Source organism: Triturus cristatus, chromosome 10, assembly GCF_964204655.1.
Source record: "Triturus cristatus chromosome 10, aTriCri1.1, whole genome shotgun sequence".
NCBI classification, from domain to species: domain Eukaryota; kingdom Metazoa; phylum Chordata; class Amphibia; order Caudata; family Salamandridae; genus Triturus; species Triturus cristatus.
In genome coordinates this window covers 996,717,343-996,740,683 of record NC_140593.1, presented here as the reverse complement: position 1 = coordinate 996,740,683, position 23,341 = coordinate 996,717,343, and the positions used below count along the sequence as shown (strand labels likewise).

The following is a 23,341-nucleotide window of genomic DNA, read 5'->3' as shown; positions in this document are numbered from 1 at the left end:
CTATTTGTGTCCATTTACAGTTTAAAATCTGGATTTACCCCAGTGCAAGAAAAAGGGTGCACATCTATGATCGATCGAGGTACCTTCCTTCCAATTACTGTGTTCTATTGCACCAACCCAAACGATCCTCAAATAGCACACCCAAGCTACAATGCATAGCATCTGAAAACTGACACGTTAAGTCATACTTCACCAGTAAAGACATCAGTGATGTCATGCGCAAGCCCATGAGCACTACATTAGAGGCGCAACACTTCATAAATGTTTTTCATAGTTTTAAATTTTGTACCGTAGTTATTGCCAGTTGATCCAGCCGAAATTACCTGGTAATTTCCCTATTCAAAACCTCATTACAGCTTGTTTACTGCTGTAAAGGGTGAAATGATGGACCTTTTGATGACCGTGTTTCACCAAACAGGAGACTTTACATAAATATGAAAGTTAAATGCAAACAATATTTAAGGCAATAATGAGAGTGGCGAGTTATTTTAAAGGGTTTTATTTTTAAGTCAAAAGTTAAGGTTCTCTGACTCTTTATTCATTAGTCAAATATCAATCAGGTTACAAAATTGAAAAATAGCTTTAATACAGAACATATTACAGTCTGCATATAAGCATCACATATAGGAAGGGAAATGTGGCGCAAATTGTCAGTCAAAACTCTTAAAGAGTTTCTAAGAAAAGAGCGAGTCAATCAATAATTAATAATGGCAAAAATCTCCCATAACGAGAAATAAATGCATAGGACAAATACATCTTTTCAAAAGCAGTTAGTTAAAGCATGACATTTAAAGTTTAGCACCTAAAATCTAAATCTGTTCTGATCCTTTTCCCTCCCTCCCTCCCTCCCTCCCTCCCTCCCTCCCTCGCTGTGCTGGTCTGTCTCAGGCTGCAAAATAGCCCCCACAGACGCAGCCTCTCCTTCTCTCTCCTCCCAGTCTCTGTGTTCAGCACAGAAGCTGGGCCTGGCCCTCAGGAAAAATGAGCAAAAAGAGCCACCTTTCCCACTTGTAAGCTATATTTGAAGCAAAAGTCCACGTGCTTGGTCCTCATAGCTGGTCCAATCAGAACTTCAAAACACATCATCTCCCCATGGGCTGACTGGATATGTCATTAATCAGAAGTGCTCCTGTTCAAATTTTAGTCTTGTGATTATGGAGAAAAAAAAAGTGGCTGTTCAACTAATTGAGCATGTTTTCACATGAAAGCACCTCCAAACTGAAGCATTCTGATCAGGCCTTATGTTTTCATCTTGCTTGTGCCACAATCTGCGTGCCATTTTAGAAATCATGTCTGCAGCTTTTTGTCATATAATAATGTATACATTTTATAGGTGAAATCCGAGCTCCATCACAGTCATAAGGAACACTTATGACAATATGTTTATTTATAGCAACAATTTGTAGCCGATCTTGGTAAACAACTGTAGCTTCTCTTAATCAAAGCCTCTTCATTGATTAAGCAAGTAATTAAACAGCTGATGTTGTAAACATTATGAGTCACAGAAGGAAGATCAGTCGCTTGAAAAGCCAAAACACACTCCTATGTGAAATCTTAGGCTCTGAATTAACACAAGTCGTATTAGAAGTCACATTTTATCTGCATTACAGAACTGTACCATGATGAAAATCGAAACTGCAGACGTTTTGCCATTTGCTTGGCCAATAGAACATTTTTGGGAATGAAAGATGCACATGGTTGAATTGATTATACGATGCAGAGCTTGAGGACTTTGGAACTGCATGGGTTATAAGGTGTGTGCATGTTTAGCAGAGAACTACTGGATGTCCTGCATTGTTCTATAGCACGGTTACTCATAGTACGGCCTGCGGGCCGCCAGCGGCCCGGCAAGCCTTCCTTGGTGGCCCACGGACCTTGCAGACATCCTACCTTTCTTTTAAAAAAAAAAAAATAATAGTGTTAGCAAACACTGCCGGTTGCAGCAGCCCAGACTCTGAGAGTCTGCTCTGTGGGGGCCGGGGGATTCCAGTTATTCTCAAAGTGGAGATGCAGGGGCCTAAGAGGTGAAATACAGCAAAGCTTTATTAACATGTAAATGGTCTTTTAAAGACCTGTGAAGTACTCGGGTGCGGCTGTGTGTGCCCGCTGGGAAGCTGTCTCAGTGCGGCTGTGTGCGCGCGCTGGGAAGCTGTCTCAGCCGGCGCTGAGGGCTGACATACACATGGGGTTAGATGACAGAGGGTGACAGAGGGAGGGAGACAGAGGGAGGGAGACAGAGGGAGACAGAGGGAGACAGAGGGAGGGAGAGGGAGACAGAGGGAGACAGAGGGAGGGAGAGGGAGACAGAGGGAGGGAGACAGAGGTTGACAGAAGGTGACAGAGAGGGAGACAGAGAGGCGCAGTCTGGGGGAGGCAGGGAGGGAGAGGGAGGGAGGGAGGGAGACAGAGGAAGGGAGACAGAGGGAGAGAGACAGACATGAAGGGAGGGAGACATGGAGGGAGGGAGAGACAGAGACCGAGATATGTGTGTGTATGCCGGGTCTGGTGGCTCAGTGGACGAAGACGTCTGCTGCAGGGATCTGTGTTCAACCTCACTGTCACAATTTTTTTTTGCTTTAGCCCCGCCCCTCCACCTCTGACCCCGCTACCACCGGTGTGGCCCTCGGCCACAAACCACACTGTAAATTTGGCCCCCGAGAGAAAGTTTGTGAGTACCCATGTTCTATAGCATTACTCACTGAAACATGTTTGAACTGGAGTGATAGGAAAGTCCTGTAAAATTAATTAATCACAGTGATGCCACAATCCTCCTCTAGCAAAACTATACATTAAGGCATAAAGAGACAAAGAACACTGAAGCCACTAGTAGCTAGTTTATTTACTTTTTTCTTTTTACGAATTTTAATGTGATACAAACTATGGCCTAGAATCTGGAATAAAGGCCTGCAATAAAGATACCATATTATAATGTATTGCGTAAACTGTAATGATCAAACAAGGGCAGAATGTTCTAAGTGAAAGATTAGTAGGAGGTAAAATTAAAGGTTCACTGACAAAGTTCTGCAAAACTCGTAAGTTTTATCCTTCGTAATGCTGCAAAGTCTATGTACCTCATAGAACTTCACCTCTAGGCAAGTTTTTTTTTTTTTAAATTCAAAATTAACTTTTCAAAGAGTTTATCCACTTTTTACTTCCAATTAAAAACACAAACTTTGTGAGGCTTTGTGTCACAGTAGGTTAAAGAAAGAAGATACTTCTATAGGGGTCTAAGTTTAACACGGGGGACCCCATGACGCAAGGGGAAAAGTCAATTCCAGCAAAATGCTGAAATGCTCTCTTAGACTGGTAAGAATGCACAGCCAATCATAAATACACTGAAGTAGTAGCACAGATATGACTGTGTTGGGCCGGTCAGAAGAAAGCTGTGACCATTTAAAGCCTACTTATAAACTTGCAGCCTTTATTTGGGATTACGTTACACATTTTATTATTTTAGCCCTCAACAGCTAGATTTTGCTCCAAAATGAATGTACAAAATCCCTTAAAACATGGCACTTTACAGAACCACCCATACAAGATTCAGCCAGGTTGGTTCAGACAGGTGAATTCGGTGCTGGGGCAATTCCTGTGGGAGGGGGGTAGGGTGCGCGTGGCTATACGGACGTGCTTCCTATCCACCTACTGTGGAGGGCTGGCCACCTCGGATATTCTGTCATATTATCAAGCTTCACATCTTCTAGTCCTTAACGAATGGTGGTACGGGGACAGGGGAGACCCGGCATATGCGCTGGAACGGCAACTTATGGGACGCCACACGCTGCATACACTCCTTTACTCTGCGTCCCTGAGGGGTGTGCTGCCCCCGGTCACGCAGGTAGTGTTTCAAATCTGGAGGCAGGCTTTGCGCCGTATGGGATGGTGGCAGACCTTGACTCGTGAGACTCCCCTGTGGCACAATGGGCGTCTATCCCACTTGGCGGCCCTACAAGGTTTTAAGGGATGGGATGACATTGGCATCTCCACGCTGGGAGATGTCATGCGAGGGACGATACTTAAATCTTTCCCTGAGCTACAGAAGGAATTCCATATGCCACATGAGCAATTTTTTAGATATCTCCAGCTCAGGCATGCCCTGTCGCCCGCATTGGTGGGACTGGATTCGCTCCCTGACTTCAGCTCATTGGAGGCGAAAGTCTTCATGGGGGATCTACCTGATAAAAAAACCTCCAGGATCTATCAATCCCTTGTTACGCACAGCTCCCCCACACTGAGCAAACTTCGGGGGGACTGGGAGGCAGAGGTGGGCGCTCTGGAGGAAGAGGATTGGAGGGAGGCGCTGGCCGCCCCGCGAGGGGCTGCTATAGCCATGAGGCTCCGGCTGGTTCAATTTAAATACCTGCATCGGGTGTACTTCACGAGAGTGCGGCTGTGGCGGGCGGGGCTGATTGCATCCCCGGAGTGCCTGAGGTGCGGCAGGGAAGAGGGCACATTCTTTCACACTATCTGGCAGTGCGCCTCCCTTGACCGCTTCTGGAGGGGAGTTTTGGCGTGCCTCTCTGAAGAATTGGGGTGGGAGCTCCCCCGCTCGCCGCGATTGGCTCTACTCCATGTCATGGAGGATATAGGGGGCAATATATATAAACGTCATCTCTTGTTGCTGGGACTCACTCTGGCCAAGCGGGACATTGCAAGGGAGTGGAAGGCGACACGAGCCCCATCCATGATGGGATGGAAGAACGGCCTGGACTTTTGTATGGGGCTGGAGCGGCCCGTCTTCGAGGCCAGGGGGTGCCCACGCAAACACTTTAAGATCTGGAAACGCTGGGCAGACTACCGTGGAATAGGGCTGGAACCCCCCGCAGAGAGGGAGACCAATCCATAGGGGCAGCTATACACGGACGTTGGTGGTCCTGGGGGGGCGGTGCGGGGATGCGTACGCTGCGAGGGGAGAGCGGGATGGATGGAGGGGGGAAGAGTAGGGCTAGCAGTAGGAAGTGCGATCTTTGGGGTTTTGGGGCGGGGGGAGTTGGGACGGGAGTTGGGGAGTTATTGAATATACAATTGTCTATTGCCTTTATGTAAATGTATGAAGGATTTGGCAGACGTCTCTGGATTACAGGGCTCTGCATGGTGATGGCTATATTGACATAATAAAATTTGTTTTTTTTAAAAAAAAACATGGCACTTAATTTCAGCAAATCATTGCCGGACCACTCAGTCTCTTTTCACAGCCTAGTCAGACATCAGTTCACATCAATTATCTTCTCTGTGACTAGAGTTGGAGTACACAACCATCACTCTCCCAGCCGCTGTGGCCACCATCAATCCAAAACCATCCACTCACTGACCCAAACCACCAAACCAAGTACAGGAAGATATGACAAAATAACAACAAATGATAAATAGGTGAATTAAAGAACAATTGTGCTGAACAGTTTAATAGAAGGCTGAGCAGTACAGAAATCCACATTCCTAGAAGTTTAGTTTGAGTACTAGTCATGAAATGGGGATAGGGGACCAGCACACTAGAAAGGAGGCAGTGATGAACAGTGGTACAGGGAGGAGAAGGACAACAGATTGAAGAACAAGGAAAATGTAAACTGTGCAGTTGTACTAGAGCGGAATGGGGCTGAACAGGAAAAGGTAAGTAGATGAACAAGAGGTAAGGAAGAAGAACAGGAGATAGGGAAAAAAAACAAGAATTGCTGCTGGGACTAAAGATAACAGAGAAAGGTTTAGGAGTCAAATAAGGAGGAAATGAAGTGCCAAATATTAGGGCACATGGAGTTAGGATATGAAAGGCAACTCATAGATGAATGTGGGAATTGAAGCAGTATTTATGGAAAGACTTTTCAACTTCCTGGCAAACTACACACTTGATGAGACTCACCATATGGTATGGATGAGGAGACCGGTTGTGAGAAGTTGGGGCAGTCGCCATTTACAGACCAAACCATGTAGCCTCCATCACTGTGCGAGCTCACCAGGGTTTTGCCACTCCGTTCCCAGCAGAGACTTTCCAACTGCTGCAAAAACCCAAGTAACAAACAGCAAGTTTAACAGTCTAGCAAAGTGCATAATGAACACAGCATAAATATTCCCTCAATCTAATCTGTAACTCCCTCCTGTTCCCACATTCAGCAGAGAAAATGGCCACAATTGCTGAACCTTGCCCAACCCCCTAGCCACTGCTAGTTCTAGCAAAGTAAGATGTACAGAAGGTTACCAGATATTCATAACCATCTTGTGCCTAAAGAGGGCTACTCAATACAATGCAGAAGCAAGATCACTATGCTTTTCAATATCTATCCACCAATCTATAAATTCAGTTACATACGAGACAGGACAAAGCCCAGCTGCTTGGGCGATTTACAGATAGGTCAATGTGGTACTCACATCAATAAACTCTACTTGATGGCGTCACTAGGCGAATCCTCAGTCTACCCCTAATGCTTACCTTTCCCATTAGCCCACCTACCTTTTTCTGTTGCCTCTCTCCAGTGTTCACTATCGAAGGAAAGCAGTATTATTTTTGTGGGTGGACAGCGGCCCAGATGTCCAGACAGTTGAGGTGGGCTGCATGTTTTCTTTTTCTGGGTTGTACCCCTTTCTCGCCCCCGCTTTTTTCTTTTCTTTACAGAGGGTGTCACCATGTATCCTGCTCCTTATGAGGTGTTGCCTTCCTCATACTTCTGCTTCTTCATGTCGCTGACCCAAACATTCTGCCATCTCCTACTGCTGCAGTTTGTTTGTAGACTGTGCAACGCAGGTGGAGTAAAGTCCAGCATTGGGTCTAACACAGCAAGAAGGCTGCATACTGCTTGAAGTACACTGCAGCGATACATATCCTAGACTGCTCTCAAGCAACTCTTCATTTTAAAGCCTTTGGAGTAGCTTTGCATGACATGTACCATTGCACTCTGAAAGTGCAGAAACGGCCATAGACTTTCTCTTTGGAAAAACAACACTACTTGCCCCCCTCACCAACAGCACAGGCAGATCAACTATCTGATGGACCTTCCATTTCTGACTAGAGAGGCTAGTCTTGCAATAGCGGCAAACAAGCAAAGTCTGTAGTGTTGCAGTCATTATCCTGCTATCAATTCTTTGAGTAAGTCTTAAAGCTAGCAAGACCCATAACTTACCTGATTCCCCAGCAGAAGGTGGTCCACATGTCGAGTTGTATGGTCCCATACAACCACCAGGCCCCGGCTAAAGCCAATCAGGATCTTGCTGGGATCTTGTGGGTGTTCCTGTAGGGATTCCACTGGTCCAAGGGCTTTCCCGCACCTGTAATCATCTGGCACACTGTATAAGAGAGAGAGGAGGTTAATCAGTGATTGCCCTACCAAGTCTGGAATGCAGGCGTAAAGATGGTGTGAAGGACAATTGGTACATTTCCTTTTTAGGTATGGGATAACATTGTCACAAATGCAGCAATTATGACCTGAAACCCACTAACCTCCTTGTACACAGTTACTACAATATTAAAATGCAATAGGACTTTCTAGTGATTTCACAGTGCCCAAAACAATCTGTGCACAGAATAACATAATGAGCAAGAAAACAAGGACCGGACAGGTTGGGAAATTTGGTCACACATTATCAGAAGGGAAGAGGCAGGCAGATGGCCACACTCATCAACTGAGTGACCAATGATTCCAAGGACAGGCACACATGGTAAAATAAGGCCCCCCAGCCCATCTAGAACTCTATTGTGCTGTCGTTTCTTCACAAATCATGTGCTCTACAATGTTATACCTTCTTTTTGGCTGTTTGGCAAATCATTTTTAAACGAATTACACTTTACCACCACTTCTGCTGGGAAATTGTTTCACGTACCGACTAAAGCTTAAGAAAGGTGATTTACAAATAATGCTATAAGACCCTCTCACCCCAGTGCATGTCTACCTCTAACAGAATTAGAGGTCTTCTGCTGTAAGATGATTGTCTTTTGTAAAGCACTTATGCTCTATGAGAATCTGAATTCGCCCTACATGCCTTCATTTCAGTGTAGATCTATTTAGAGGCTCGTCATCAACTCTTTTGGTAGCTTGCTATTCACTATCTGAAATCTAGCTTTTTTGGGAGATCGTTGTCTCACCCACAAATCAGCTTGTCACTTCCATTGTAGAGCACATGCTTTGTGGGAGGGTCTTATAGCATCATTAGTATATGGTCTTTCTTAAACTTTAGTCGTTAAGTACAACAATTTCCCAGCAGAAGTGATGGTAAAGTGTAAAAACGTTTTTAAATGATTTGCCAAACAGGAAAAAAGAAGGTATAACATTGTAGACCACATGATTCTTGAAGCAAGGACTGCATAATAGAGGAAAATATTTTCCAATGTATATATTCAAATTGAGAGACACAATATGTTGGCCTTGATCACTGATGGATCTTCATGGAATCGGGTCTATGCACATTTCAGAGACCCAAGCACCTTCACCAGGAAAGCCAAAGAAAAATGTTTTCTTTCCTTTCTAGATTTAATGTTTCCTTTTAGATTCTTTGGCATTCATTAGTAACACTATTATCCCACATCATCATGGTGGTGAAATAGTGATGAACGTATTGAAAGTATTTTATTGAAATATATATACAGGAAATGTATCCTTGTTGGTTGAGAGAACAATGAGGTGGTGATATTCGTTTTTAATTGCTATGTGATCTCACAGGCAGTGTTCATCCAAAACAAACTGGTTTTATGTCATTCTATATGAATAAAAAGCTTTTGTTGTGCATCTCTTTGTGTACACTTATTTTTTTCCATTATCGTGTAGCAATTATGTTCTCCAATGCTCAATAGAATAAAAGTTGCCTAGGGACTTGTTTTGAACAATCATATCAGAAGGGTCACCATATCCCTGGTCCTGTGCTTTCATTTTACAAGTCATTATCACTAGGTTCTTCAGTTCAATGGGGAAAACAAACATTCCCACTCCCACAATGAACCGCTTTGTAAAATGAAAGTTCACAACTTGATAGTGACCTGCCAATTTGGAACGGTCTATCAATTCTCTTGGATAGATAAAATTCTGGTCACATATGTTTCCCGTTCCCATCCCTCCAGCCCCACCTACCCAGTCACTTTCTCCACCTCATCTTACCACTGCAGAATTTCATCCTGTAGAAGAGTTTTTTCCTCAATGAGCGAGAGGCCAGGAAGTGCTAAGACGTAAACTCCTCCTCCCTCGGTCCCAAGGCATGCGAGGTCACAGGACATCTTGACCAGAATGACGGTCACACGGGTAACACTTGGAGGAGAGCTGGCAACAGTCAGAAAGAGAATGTCACAAATTAGCATGATCCCAGACTGTACTCAAGACAGGGTGCAAACATTGATGTTTTTAAAGTGAAGTCAGCTTCACCACCTGCTCAGTGTTTTAATCTACAATGTGCACATGTGGAGTGGTGAAATAATGATTAAACATGCAAGCAATGAGGAATCAATTTAAGAGATTTTTACACCCAGAAAAACAAAGCTCCATTTGACCAATCAATTGGGCAAGGATGCATCAAGAGGACTTGGGGAGGGGAGTGCCACAACAAGAGAAGGAAAAAAAAACACCCAAAAAAAAAAAAGCACACGAGCATCTGCCAACTACTAGAAAACCACAGCATGGTCAGAGTTACTATACTATAATCTTGTGTACAAAAGATTCTAGCTTGGGCTTGTCAGACCAAGGATAGTGAAGTGGGATCCCAATGGTAACTTTTGTTTGTATCGTGTGGCTACGTCTCAATATGCTATGGATAGATAAGAATACCCAGGTACGACAAAGGGTTATGAAATTCCACAATGCATTGTAAACAATAAAATAATGTAAATTAGGGCTGGGATGTAGGTACCCATTCTCCTATGTCTAGAGCAGGATCCAGGACATCTGGCTTGCGGGAACCAAGACCGCTAAACACTAGAAATCAGAGTTCTCATGGAGTCGAATTGGGCACCATACCAAAACCTCAATGTCTACTTGTAAAATATGCACTTCAGGCTCGCCATTCAAAAGATACTTTTAAAACATTCTGCATTAATGGGCATTGTCAGGACACCGAACATGGCGCCCACTTTTTGAGCTCTGCAGCCACTCCGCATCCACCTGACCTTTTTGCCAGACCAAGAGGCCCCCAGGCGTACGAAGCCCTGGCACTGGAGGTGGGTGCTGCGGGGAGGGCTTTGAGCCACAAGAATATATCACCGGGGGCTCGTTGTAGAGGAGATGTTGTGCGGCGTGCTTGGTGCGGGGAGGGCCGAGACAGGCGATCACATCAGACCCTCTGTCGATGGCCAAGAGAATCTCTCTACCTACCGGAAGAACTTAAGGCCCTACACTGGAAGCAAATGCTCTGGGGGCGACTGAGTCACACAGCTGCATCACAGGAGGCTCCAGTGGTGCCAAGATGATGCCTGTTAAGTCGGGAGAGCGCATCGCCCCCTCCCCCTGCGGCTGAGTGGTGGATGGCTTGTGCTGGACAGGTGATTCTGCGGGGGTGACGGCGGTGCTGGGGCCTACTGTACTGGGAGCCGAGAACCGTTGGTGAGGCCCCCGAGATGGGGAATGGGGGTCTCCCCTTGGCACGAGGCACTAGCGTGGATTGGCCCTTGATGCCAGTTAGGAGGCTCAATCAAGGAGACCACGTAGCCCCAGAGAAGACATCTGCTGCCACACGGGCCAGGGAGCTGTTAAGATCTGGGGCTTGAAGGGTACAACCCACGTGGACTGTCGCTGGGGGCCGAGGTGCGGCCCAAGACTGTGGTGGGTACCTGCCACTAGCTCTGCTCAGGAGGCCACTTCTGGGGGCTGAGAAGTGATCAGGCTGTGTGTGGGGCAGGAGTGGATGAGCACTGACAGCCACCTGACTCTTTGGAAGAGTATATGCCCGAACAGGGTGACACGAATCACGGTGCACCCTGAGGTGGTGGGTGTCTGCCCTTGGTTTCATTTGGGAGACCTCACCTTTGAGGTTGAGGAGGAAACAGACTTGTGGTAGAAGTACAGCCCCCAGTTCAGTATGGTGGTGTGGTATTGGATGGGTGTGGACAGTTGGCCAGATTTACCAGAAGTAGCAGCATGCACTGGCCTATTGACTCTCCCTTGGGATAACGTGCATAGTGGGTGATTCACCGAACCCTAATTCTATTATGGAAGGGTGGTGTCCTGCTGACCCCCTCCTCTTCTTCTGCCTCCACTTAGGGCTGTCGGGGTGATCTATAGAGCCCAGAAGACCGCATTGCCTTCTCTATCCATCTCTGGCTGCTGGGAGCCATCTGGACACATCATGGGGAAAGAAACAACTCAGGTCCCAGACTTCCCACGGACGCATTGACAAATATATGTGAACTGCAAGGCTTGTTCACAAAGATCTCCCATTGGCAGCTGCACCAGTTCCCAAAAATCCCTCAGCCCCCATCTTGCAGGTTATCCATGACTTACAATACTCTTTGGCGTGGAAAATGGGTGAATTGTAAGTGCACGTCTCTCAGTTAAGGCAGGAATTTTGCAATAAGACTGCAAGGGTGGTGGAAGCTGAGGGTCGTATCTCGATAACAGAAGATAAACTACACACATTACAAACCACTATTTCTGGACTTCATAAAACTGTGCATTACCTTGAATCGTAGGAGGATGCCGCGGATGACTGCTCACAATGTAACATATGAATAGTGGGGGTCCCAGAGGGTGCAGAGGGGATGTCCCCCACTCTCTTCGTGATCACCTGGCTGAACTCCTGGGTGCCGCCGGAGGAGTAGTCACTCTGCTTCGCAGTGGGGGGGGGGCGGGGTAAGATGGGGGGGGGGGCGGGGGGAAGCACAGGTCGCTGGCATAGAGACCACCGTCGGGCGATCCGCCTCACCCCATAATTACTTGTATTTTTAACATCGCTGACACAACAAGATCCTTAGGGCTTCTCGACTAAAGGAGACATTGACATATGACTCTGCCCAAGGGATGGTTTTTCCCAATTACACGTTGGAAAGTTCAGCAAGAGAGAGACACGTTCCTGTAAGTTAAGCAGAAGCTACGAGCGCTTAAGATTCAATACATGCTGCATTTTCCTGCACAGCTGAAAGTGAAATATCTGGAAAAGTCTCTTTTCTTTGATACATCCGAAGCAGCTTGGGTACGGCTGGATGAGAGGCTCCCTCCACAGGGCAACTTCCCTTCCTCACTCACAGTCATGATACTGCTGGGCCGAGCCAGAGCTGGGGGTAGCTGCTGCGTTGATTCTAGTGTGCGTGGCGGAGACGCCACTCCACCAATGGGTTAATCGACGCCCCGGGCCCCCCACCCCTCGAGGTTACTGAACATTGATTGAAACACATGAAAGGGCTTCTCTCTCCCCGGTTACAAAAGGAGCCTTGGCCCCAAGGAACTTTCAAGTAATTGGAACTATCATGGAAATACTACTGTGCTACCATAGCAGAAGGGCATGCGGCTCACCACATGGACCCTCAATTTCCTTTCTTTTCCTCCACTTTTTCTTTTCGTTTGTGGCTAGTCTTCTGGGATTGTTAGGGGATTGGTGCAGAGGACCAATGTTAGGGTATGGTTGCACGGTTGACGAAGGTTACTTGTTTATTCCACAACAGATACTTAGTGTTTATGAGGTATGGGAAGGGGGATGCAAGGGTTCAGTTACTGTTTTGTATATTTGTTTCTTTCATACATTATACACATTGACAGGTAAGACTATGAACCCAGACCATCTCTACCATTTGACTACAGATCTGGTATTGAAATGACCAATGACTCACTATTTTGAAGCTGGTGTACCAGGGACTGTTCGTCTCCTGACCTGGAATGTTAATGGTATCTTGGATCCTGTTGGGAGAGGCGCCCTGCTAGAGAAGGCTAATTGGCACTGGGCTGATTTATTTAACGGACGACCAACCTACTGGGCACCAGATGCCATTTTCCCGCCCGTATGGGATACACACAGGTGTCCCATACGGGATTTGCACAAGAGTCCAGGCAGATGATCATTTTTATACATCAACTTTGTCCTCTGGTGTTTGACAGGACTTGGCATGACAATTATGGATGCTACACTGCAATATTAGGTTTCCTCCTCCACAGGCACCCCATTGCGTTGGCTAGAGTCAATGCCCCTCCACAACTCACACAGGTTTCTGCAGGATGCTGGGTTCTTGTGTGTGTTGGGGGGGAGGGGGGTAGGAGGCTTCAACATGGTGGCAGACTGGGAGATAGATAGGATCTCCAAGGCGGGGAGTGCCGGCTGAAGGCAATCCCCCCTTGCCAGTTTTATTGAAGCCATGGATTTGGTGAATTCATGGCGAGTCTTGCATCTAGGGTAACAGAGCTATACCTTTTACTTCAGGGCCCACAAGGTCATCTTTGGACTTGACTATTTTCTCCTCACTTTCTTGGATCTCACAGGGTGCAGGATGCTCCCATGCATGCTTGTGGTCTCTCAGACCATGCTCCTCTGAAACTATGGCAGCAATTCTACCCACAAAACTCACAGTTGAGCTGGCGTCTGAATGCCTGGTGGCTTCAGGACACCGAGACCAAGACTTAGTCACCCAGCCATACAAAGATACGTGGACGCAAAAATGGTACGGTTGACTTTTTCCAGATACCCTCTGGAAGGCCTTAAAGGCCACCGTGAGGGGGTCATTGTTAGCTAGGCTTCCGGAAGGCGCAAGAAGCATTGCCAGGAAATGATGGACCTGGAGGCCTGTATCCTAAAGTTGGAGGTAACTCATGCTGCGCCTGGCTCCCCCACTGTACTAAAAGTTTCCCTACATTAACAAGAGTTACTTTCTGTAGTAAAACAAGCTGTTCTGTGCATCAACCATAAGCAGTTGACAGTCACATCGATCAGTGCAGTGACAAGACTAGTAAGACTCTGGACAGGCTCTGTACTAACAGCACATCGCACACCTATTGCATATTTAACAGACAGGCAAGAGGTCAGTTATATGAGGTATACGAATATGACACGTTACAACACGTACTAATACCACGCGTGTCATTACAACGTGGGTATTACTACGCGCAGTTATTCACCACGACCTACCATTACAACGCATACTTTTACCACAAATATGCCTTTACCACGCATGCCATAACACAAAGGCATGCGTGGTAAAGGTATACTCTTGGTAAAAGTATCTAAGGTAAGTTACACTACCCCACCTTACCCTAAACCCTAATTTAGTACCCCTGCATGACCCCCCTGAGCCCCATTCCATTCCCTACCCTAAATCACTACCCCTGCATGACATCCCCAATCCTTTCCCTACCTTAGAACACCACCCCTGCATGACCCTACCCCAACCCCCGTCCTCTCGCTGCCCTAAAACACTACCCTGCACGACCCCCCCCCCCCCCCCCCCGACACCCAGTCCTCTTCCTACACTAAAACACTACCCTGCATGACCCCCCCGACCCTAAACCCTAAAACACTACCCGGCATGACCCTCCCCCCCCCCTCCGACCCTCAGTCCTCTCCCTACCCTAAACACGACCGTGCACTACCCCCTCGACGCTACCCTAAACCATACAACGCTACCCCTGCACGACCCTCCCCTAGACCCCCAGTCCTCTCCCAACCTTAAAACACTATCCTGCACGACCCCCCCTGACTGTACCCTAAAACAGTACCCTGCACGGCAAACACCCCCCCACCTTTTACCCTAAAAAGTACCCCCACCCCAGGCCCAATCCCCCTTGCCTCTCTCTTATTGTGGTTACTCTCTCTCCTTGTGGTTCCAGGTTCCCTCTGGTCGCCTAAGGGGCGGTGCACATCATTGTGAGGAAACGGAAGAGCCTCTGTTTCCTCACAATGACGTGGACCAGCAAAATGTTTTTTTTACAAGCTATGTGCTTTTACCACACATACCTTTACAACGAAATTCGTAGTAAATGCATGCGTGGTAAAAGTACATAGCTTGTAAAAAAAATGTGTAGTAATGACTACGCGTTGTTACAAAGCATGAGTGGTAATGGTTGCGATGTAATGGTATGCGGAGAAACACCTCCACCTGGGGGGGGGGGGTGCGTGAGATCATCTCACCTCCACCCAGGCAAAACTACAGGATCCAATGGCCTACCGGTGGAGTTTTTTTAGGCCAGTAGAGGACGGTTTATGGACCCTTTCTGGAATATGTTCAAGTGGGCCCATGAGACGGGCATGCCCCTCCCTGACCTCCGTCTGGCCGAAAAAAGTCATCATGCCAAAGTAGAGAGACCCACCTGATGATTGCTAGACCTATTGCCCCATCTCCCTTTTAAACACCAAGTTTAACATATTGGCTAAAGCCCTAGCCGACAGACTGACCAAAGTGGTAATCACGGAGCGCAATGCCAGTCAATCTGGCTTTATGCCTAGGAGAGCCTCACGACAAACATGCAGTGTTTACATAACGCGCTGGCATTAGCACATAGACTACTAAGAGATCACATTCTTCTGCTGGTATATTTCCATAACACATTTGATCCTGTACGAGGGGACTACCTGTTTTGTCTATTGCAGAAATTCAACTTCGGACCTAGATTAATTTTCTGGACACAATTGCTATACATTTTTGGGCAAGGCTGAAGCAGATTTCTGAATTTTGAGTGGGGGGGGGGGGCAATCATCCCTCTCAAAGGCCTTATCCTTCAGGGTATGATGACTGCTGTATCCCAGGGGTACAATCCCGTGGACACTGCTCTGTCACCTGCCTGGAAGAGAGTGGGCAGGGAATGTAAACGTTATTCCCCAAATCCCACCCTTCCAGGCAGGAAGCACAACTTTGCTTCCACCTGGGTGGGAGTAAAGGATCTGACGGCTTCCACTGGCCCCCACAATTTCTCTTGTGGTGGGTGTCCCAAGTGGACACCAAGGCACCCACTTTCAAATAATAGCCAGCTCCCGCCTTCAATCACTATAGGTACTTGGGGTGCCCCAGGTGAGAAAACGAAACCTCCCAAAAGAAATTGGGGGAACAAAATATTTTTCAAAGAATTTGAAAAATGGGCTGCGGAGCTGCCCATTTATTATTCACTGCTCTCTGCAAGGAGGGCCCCATAATGACCTGTGAGGGATTTTTTAAATTGCATTTTTTGGCCTGGTGGTGACCCTAGAAGAGGCAGGGCACGTCAGGACTCTTGTGGTTGGTTCTGTTTGCACATTGTGGCCTGACAAATGTTAGAGCCTCAAATACTCGTTTTCTGAAACTGCAATTGAAAATATTTTGTGACAATCACTATTATTAAACATTGCAATGTGTGAATGTATAAAATATTCATTTGATTATGATAATTGGTGACTTTTTGTCAAAACCAATAAGTCTGCTTTAGAAATGTTGGTGTGTTGACCAACTGATAAAGCCAAAAAGGCCAGCTATAATTTTATTTTGGTGTTCTTACCCTTTGACAAAGCCAGTAGGTCTGTCATACTTAATGACATTCTTTATATTGTTAAATGGCAGCCAGCCATGCACGGCGGGAATGTGGTTCTGCCGGGCACTGCACCCAAACCCATGCTGCTCACGGCCAGAGGTTTGGCACTTGCTGGGGGTTGGGTACAGTGCATGGCCTGTGCCCAGACCCCCATGCTGCGAATGGTGAGGGACATCTTACTTTAAGTTTAATAAAAAACTAAAATTCACTGGGGGGGGGGGGGGGGGGAAAAAAGTTTAAAGGGACGTTAGTTAGGTGAAAATGTCTATTAAATATACCGTTTTAAATCAACAAAACCACTGAAACTCACTGGTTATAGCTGTTTCAAGTAACTAACTCGTGCTCTAACCATACACTAATTACCTCCCATATTACATCACTCATTATCATTTTCTATGACATCATTAATAACATCCCTACATCTCAAATTACATCATTAACATTGTGCATGGCGGGGGCGAAAGTTAGAGTTGTTCCCCCATTTGCCATCATCTCTCCTGAGTGTAGTAAACCCTGTGTAGGTACTTCCACTGTATTAGGTGGAACTGCAAGACAATTGCAGTCTCATGGGGGGAAGCTTGCATATCTTGATAACTAAAATTAGATGTTTGAGCAGTATCATCCTTTTGCCCCGGTCTTCATTGCAAATATATTTTTTTATTAAAACAATTTAGTAATGAATTGTCATTTTTTGTATTGATATGGGTTTTAAGAGGTTCCATGTTCTAATCATTGTCAGTAAGTTGCCCCAAGTCACCCACCCCGGGTTCTCGCAGCTGGTCATACGAGTCTGGTATGTTGACCACTAGCGATTGATATACCTGTGAGATTTTATGGTTGGTTAATTAGTTCCTCCATGAGTATTTTGGCCTCTAAGAGATTATATTCCAGTATGTCCATGAGCCTTTTGATATGCTGAGTCAGAGCACGTTATAGTTGCAGTTATTTGAAGAATTGTGAACGATTTAGGTCATATTCGGCCTGCAGCTCAAGAAAGGATTTCATTACGAAACCCAACAGGACATCCACGAATTTTGAGAGGTCTACGACATCCCTGGATTTGAATCCCTCCAAGACAATAACCTGGAACAAATGAGTATTGTGCTGTAACAGGTTTCTTTTGTCAACTGTCCTTTCCAATCGAGGGCTCTGTGGGTCTCCCTCCAAATCTGGAGTCACTTTTGTGGCTACCGGAAGGTGTTTTTGGGGGTGGGGAGTGGGTGTATTTCCTCCGTACAGCAGATACAGAAGGGGGATCTTTGAATCACCTATCGTACAGTAGGGAAGGTGATGTCAGTTGATGACAATGAGATGGGATGCCTTGTAATATGAAAGAATGTCTGGAGGTGCAATGCCTCAGTCAAAGGACATTTATAACACTTGGATTGGGAGATCCTTGGGATAAGGTGTCGCCACAGGAGTAGTTCCTCAGCTGATACAACAAACTGTGCAGAGTGACCATTTTATAGATAGTTAAATGTCCCATAATGAACAGCGGAAGCGTCATCCAAAAACTTAAATCGCAAGTCACCCTTTTAAGACTATGTTGAATATCACGTTCCCACGCCCGAGTGAGGTTCTCGGTCGCATACACTTCCAGATATTGGAAGCCTTCCTGGTGGACCAATAAATAGACAGCCAAATCAAGCGCCAATGAGAGGTACGATAGGGGGCACACTGAGGATCTGGATTTAATAAGATTGAGCCCAGAAAAATCCCCCAAGATCTGGAGGACTTTGTGCCCAGAGTCATGGGGGTCGTCCAGGTATATTCGGATTTTGTCCGCGTTTAACGAAAACCTATTGGAGATCCCCTCACTAGGACGTCCATCCTCCGCCATCCCGCCAGGGGCTCATTGCAAACAGTAAGGGCGACCGAGGGCAGCCCTGCCTCTTCCCTCTGTGCAGCAGGAATTCAGCAGACAGTGGACCTCACACCACCATTCTCCCTGGGTATCCCTAACTTGCCCCCCCCCACACGTTTTTTTTCTTTTTTTACAGTACACGAGACTGACATCAGTGCATTCCAAATCAATAGTGCAGGTCATCCCACAACAAAACAAGAAAAAAGAAGAGAGAAGTGTCCTAAAGTCTGTCCAGATGCAAAGCATCGGAGTTAGACAAGACATGTAGAGTCCGCGCACTCAATGAAAATCCCCATGTTTATTGGGTAGAATCAGGTGTGGATAGGGTTTGGAGGTAATCCCTCAGAGGTAGGCTGCTGTAAAATGATCTATTGCTCAAGATAATATTTATGCCTTAAAAATATATCAGCAAAATGACTTCATGTTTACTATACAATAAATGCTTACAAAATATACATTTTAGTAATTCTTTCAGACTGCACCTAGTGCAACATTTATATAAGTGTACATTAAAAAGACACTCCAGAACGTAGTGGTAACACCCTTGCATTACCAAAAAGAAAAAAATCTTGGTCACTGTGAAGCTTCAAGTGTCCAATTAAAAACTATACTGGCTCCCAAACACTCTACATTTGATGATTAACCAATTACACATATTTACATTTCTTTCAGGTAGCAGCACTCTTGTGTGAAGGCCTGTTTCTTTTTAGGTCTCGCCTAGCGAAGCGCGCATGCGCTGCCCTAGGAGAGGGCCTCTTGTAATCACTGAAGACCTTCAGAAAGCTTTCTGAAAGCTCGTGCGTCTGCTTGTCAAATTCTATTGGCCTTTGCGTGTGGCTTTCAAAAATTGAAAGCCCGCAATTGGCCAAAGGCAGGTACATGTCCCACCTTCTCTCTAAACGTTAACTCCCCTGACCTAGGGAGCTCAGGAGCGAGCAGCAGCACGGCCGGGTGCCAGCTGCATACCCAACATTGCTTGCAGTGCGCGTGCTTGTTTCATTTCCACGTTTGAAAAACTGCTTGAAAGACAGAGCGAGAGCGCACCGGCACAGCTCTTCCTTGCCACGAGGGAAATAAGCCCTCTTGTATGGGAATTCTGCTCTGCTTCCCGGTCACCTCTTTCTGTATGTTGAAATAACAGCCGGGTTACCGCTTGCAGCATCCTGCTTTGACGGCTGTGCTTCTCTCATTCAGTATCTTTCCTCCCTAGCTCTGCTTCCCCGGGCCTCACTTCTCTTTGGTGCCCTAGCTCTCAGCTACTTAGTTTTCCCCACACTTCTCTGCGCCCTTCTTTAATGCCACCGCTCCTCTGATCCCTTTTCTCCACAGCTCAGGGGCTGCTCTCCTTGTTCGCCTTCCCAGATTTTCCCCAGCACTGCCCTTCCCCCTCCGGCTTGCTTTCTTCTCAGCCCCCAGTGCCCATTCCTCTGCGCCAGGCCGTGTCCTGCAGCAGCCGGCACTGGTGGCAGGCCCTAGCCTGATTGCAGATGGCCTGTCTGTTGATGAACCTGGTGGCCTGCAATAATGCGCCGCCGGTGCCGCTGGACGACGTGTATGTAGAGCACCGCTCCGTGCCCGATGCCTGCCCCCGCGAGGTCACAGTCCGCGACTTTGTGCGCTACCACTACCACGGCACCTTCCCGGATGGCAGCAAGTTCGACTCCAGGTGAGATGGAGAGGCGGATGGGCTCGTAAAATGACTGGTCACCCACCAGGCTGCGGATGTCACTAAAGGAATCTCACATGTAGCCATTTCACATAGTTTCTAGTCAGCCCAAGTGTCATAGGACTCATAAGTCTAACATTAGTTTCCATGATACTGAAAACGCCTCGAATCTCCCAAGAAGGGATTCAATTGATCCAGTAAATAGCCCTGAAATAAAAACGTATTTACAATCTGACTTTCTGAACTGCGTCACAGTGCAAAGGGTTAGGACTCAATTAGACGTGTACATCGTTCCCACAGAATCATCCTAGCTATAGGTAGAAGCTGTTAAATCCAACAGGACCTCCCCATTGATACTTTTGCTGCGATATTCCGAGCCCCCCCCCGCTGATTTCTCTGGCTCCTTCTCATTACTTCATACTCCCTCGCTTCTAGACTGTAGTGGGTCCTCAGATAATATTTGTTGTATTACCAGCTGCGCGGCAAACTAGATCGAACGTTGAACACAGTTCTGAAATTTAAGGACAAACCAGTTGCTCTGGAATTCATTAAAATCTTGAAACATCTGTCCAAACAGACAGTCCGCTCCATGAACACCTAATAAAAACTCACTTTTACACACTCCACCCAACAGCCAGACGCTTAGGAACGCTTTTGCAACCTTTCCCAACAATTTCCCCTATTAAAATGAACTGGTTTTATCATTTTTTGGTGCTCACAGGAGTACAACTCACACTTACATTTTGCAGATTTATTGTTTTAGTATCTTTGAGGGTGTTGGTCACACCTCACACTACAGTGTGGAGATGCAGATTGCCTACTGGCGCTGGACCCGACCAGTAGTGTCCATGACTGAATGAAAAGCGTAGTTGTTTGGAAACTCAGACTGGGACTGCCCTAAAAGTCTCAACAGATCGAATCTCCAGAGAAGCATTGGCATAGCCAATAGGTCTCGCTTTTGGGACCTTATAAGTATTTAGTTATGCAGCACAATATCCTTGGTGCAACAACATCAACCGTTGCATGGCTAAAAACTTATAAGGTCCCAAAGTCGAGACCTATTGGCTATGCCAATGCTGGTTTAGGTTTGACCCTCCCTTGGCTTCACCGAGTAGACATGAGGCCAAGGAGCGTGAGGGGCCAACTAAACCCCAATTATGGCTGGCAAACCACCCTTCCATGGATTAGGATCCAATTGCATCCTTGCTGTGCCACTTTGGAGCAGCTGCCAACTAGGAGCGACACGCAAAGCTCACACAGTGGCCCGACCTAGGATATGACAATTTCTCTTTACGGATTTGTGTGTCTATTTAAATCTAGATTGTTGATGGCTTGTGATGCGCATTTGCCCATTACTGTGTTATGACCAAACACTAGCCCATGCTGTTAAAGGTAGCCAGGACAGGTGCCCTACTCTTAGTGATCAAGTATGTCTAATAAGTGTTGGGTCAAAGACACCTACTTCGGGGAGACACCTTTGTATCAAATGACCTTGTGTCGTCGCATTTGTGTCATCACAAAATTGCCTTGAACTACTGGCAATGAAACATGAGGACATACATAGGTTGTGTGCAAGGTCTGGTGTCACATCAGGTCATGCATCTAACATATAATGGAGGATGGATGGCGGGCTTGCTCTATGGCCAGACCCTGTGCCCAACCAGCCACACGTGTCCGCTGCTCATGCCATGTGCAGCGGAGGTTGGCCATGGAGTCTCACCTGTGGCCAGGCACTGCTCCCTCCCCTCCCCTCCATGACTACCTTAATACTCTACTTGCTAAGTCATCGGCCCTTCACAGCAATGGTTGACCAATTGCTATATTGTTCAATTATGTTCCACGAACAGCTCTCCGCAAGAGATCTATCCCCACTGCACACAACCTTTGGGTGAATACAAGTAAAAAGAAAACGACATCCACCAGAAATGCCTCACTTCTGAAATATCCAGTATCTTATGCATCTTTTGAAAGCTTACAGACAAGCTTATAAGAGTCCAACCATCATTGTATGGGTTGCTGTATTACTCCTCGTTTACAAAGCCTATAGCACACTTATTTCAGAGTCTGTGTCTCTCTCTGCGCCCCTCTCTCTCTCTCTGCGACCCTGTGTGTGTGTGTGTCTCTCTCTGCGCCCCTCTCTCTCTCTCTGCGACCCTGTGTGTGTGTGTGTGTCTCTCTCTGCGCCCCTCTCTCTCTGCGACCCTGTGTGTGTGTGTGTGTGTCTCTCTCTGCGCCCCTCTCTCTCTCTCTGCGACCCTGTGTGTGTGTGTGTGTGTCTCTCTCTGCGCCCCTCTCTCTCTCTCTGCGACCCTGTGTGTGTGTCTCTCTGCGCCCCTCTCTCTCTCTCTGCGACCCTGTGTGTGTGTGTGTCTCTCTCTGCGCCCCTCTCTCTCTCTCTGCGACCCTGTGTGTGTGTGTCTCTCTCTGCGCCCCTCTCTCTCTCTGCGACCCTGTGTGTGTGTGTGTCTCTCTCTGCGCCCCTCTCTCTCTCTCTGCGACCCTGTGTGTGTGTGTGTGTCTCTCTCTGCGCCCCTCTCTCTCTCTGCGACCCTGTGTGTGTGTGTGTCTCTCTCTGCGCCCCTCTCTCTCTCTCTGCGACCCTGTGTGTGTGTCTCTCTCTGCGCCCCTCTCTCTCTCTCTGCGACCCTGTGTGTGTGTGTGTCTCTCTCTGCGCCCCTCTCTCTCTCTGCGACCCTGTGTGTGTGTGTGTCTCTCTCTGCGCCCCTCTCTCTCTCTCTGCGACCCTGTGTGTGTGTGTGTCTCTCTCTGCGCCCCTCTCTCTCTCTCTCTGCGACCCTGTGTGTGTGTGTGTGTCTCTCTCTCTGCGCCCCTCTCTCTCTCTCTGCGACCCTGTGTGTGTGTGTGTCTCTCTCTGCGCCCCTCTCTCTCTCTCTGCGACCCTGTGTGTGTGTGTGTCTCTCTCTCTGCGCCCCTCTCTCTCTCTCTGCGACCCTGTGTGTGTGTGTGTCTCTCTCTGCGCCCCTCTCTCTCTCTCTGCGACCCTGTGTGTGTGTGTGTCTCTCTCTGCGCCCCTCTCTCTCTCTCTGCGACCCTGTGTGTGTGTGTGTCTCTCTCTCTGCGCCCCTCTCTCTCTCTCTGCGACCCTGTGTGTGTGTGTGTCTCTCTCTGCGCCCCTCTCTCTCTCTCTGCGACCCTGTGTGTGTGTGTCTCTCTCTGCGCCTCTGGGTCTCGGTGTCTGGGTCTCGGTGTCTGGGTCTCGGTGTCTGGGTCTCGGTGTCTGGGTCTCGGTGTCTGGGTCTCGGTGTCTGGGTCTCGGTGTCTGGGTCTCGGTGTCTGGGTCTCGGTGTCTCTCTCTGCGCCTCTGGGTCTCGGTGTCTGGGTCTCGGTGTCTGGGTCTCGGTGTCTCTCTCTGCGCCTCTGGGTCTCGGTGTCTCTCTCTGCGCCTCTGGGTCTCGGTGTCTCTCTCTCGGTGTC

At 47.3% G+C, this 23,341-nt stretch overlaps 1 protein-coding gene across 2 annotated transcripts in view; it reads right to left on the bottom strand.

The window, feature by feature from the left end:
• Window positions 1-23,341, bottom strand: part of LLGL1 (LLGL scribble cell polarity complex component 1) — a 380,830-nt gene that overhangs the window by 202,455 nt on the left and 155,034 nt on the right. For both annotated transcript variants that reach the window (XM_085628972.1, XM_085628973.1), the window contains exons 5-7: window positions 9,072-9,230; window positions 7,107-7,269; window positions 5,852-5,987 (exon numbers count right to left, since the gene is read on the bottom strand). In XM_085628972.1, coding sequence (XP_085485098.1) covers window positions 5,852-5,987; window positions 7,107-7,269; window positions 9,072-9,230 — 458 coding nt within the window. The remainder of the gene's footprint in view (window positions 1-5,851; window positions 5,988-7,106; window positions 7,270-9,071; window positions 9,231-23,341) is intronic.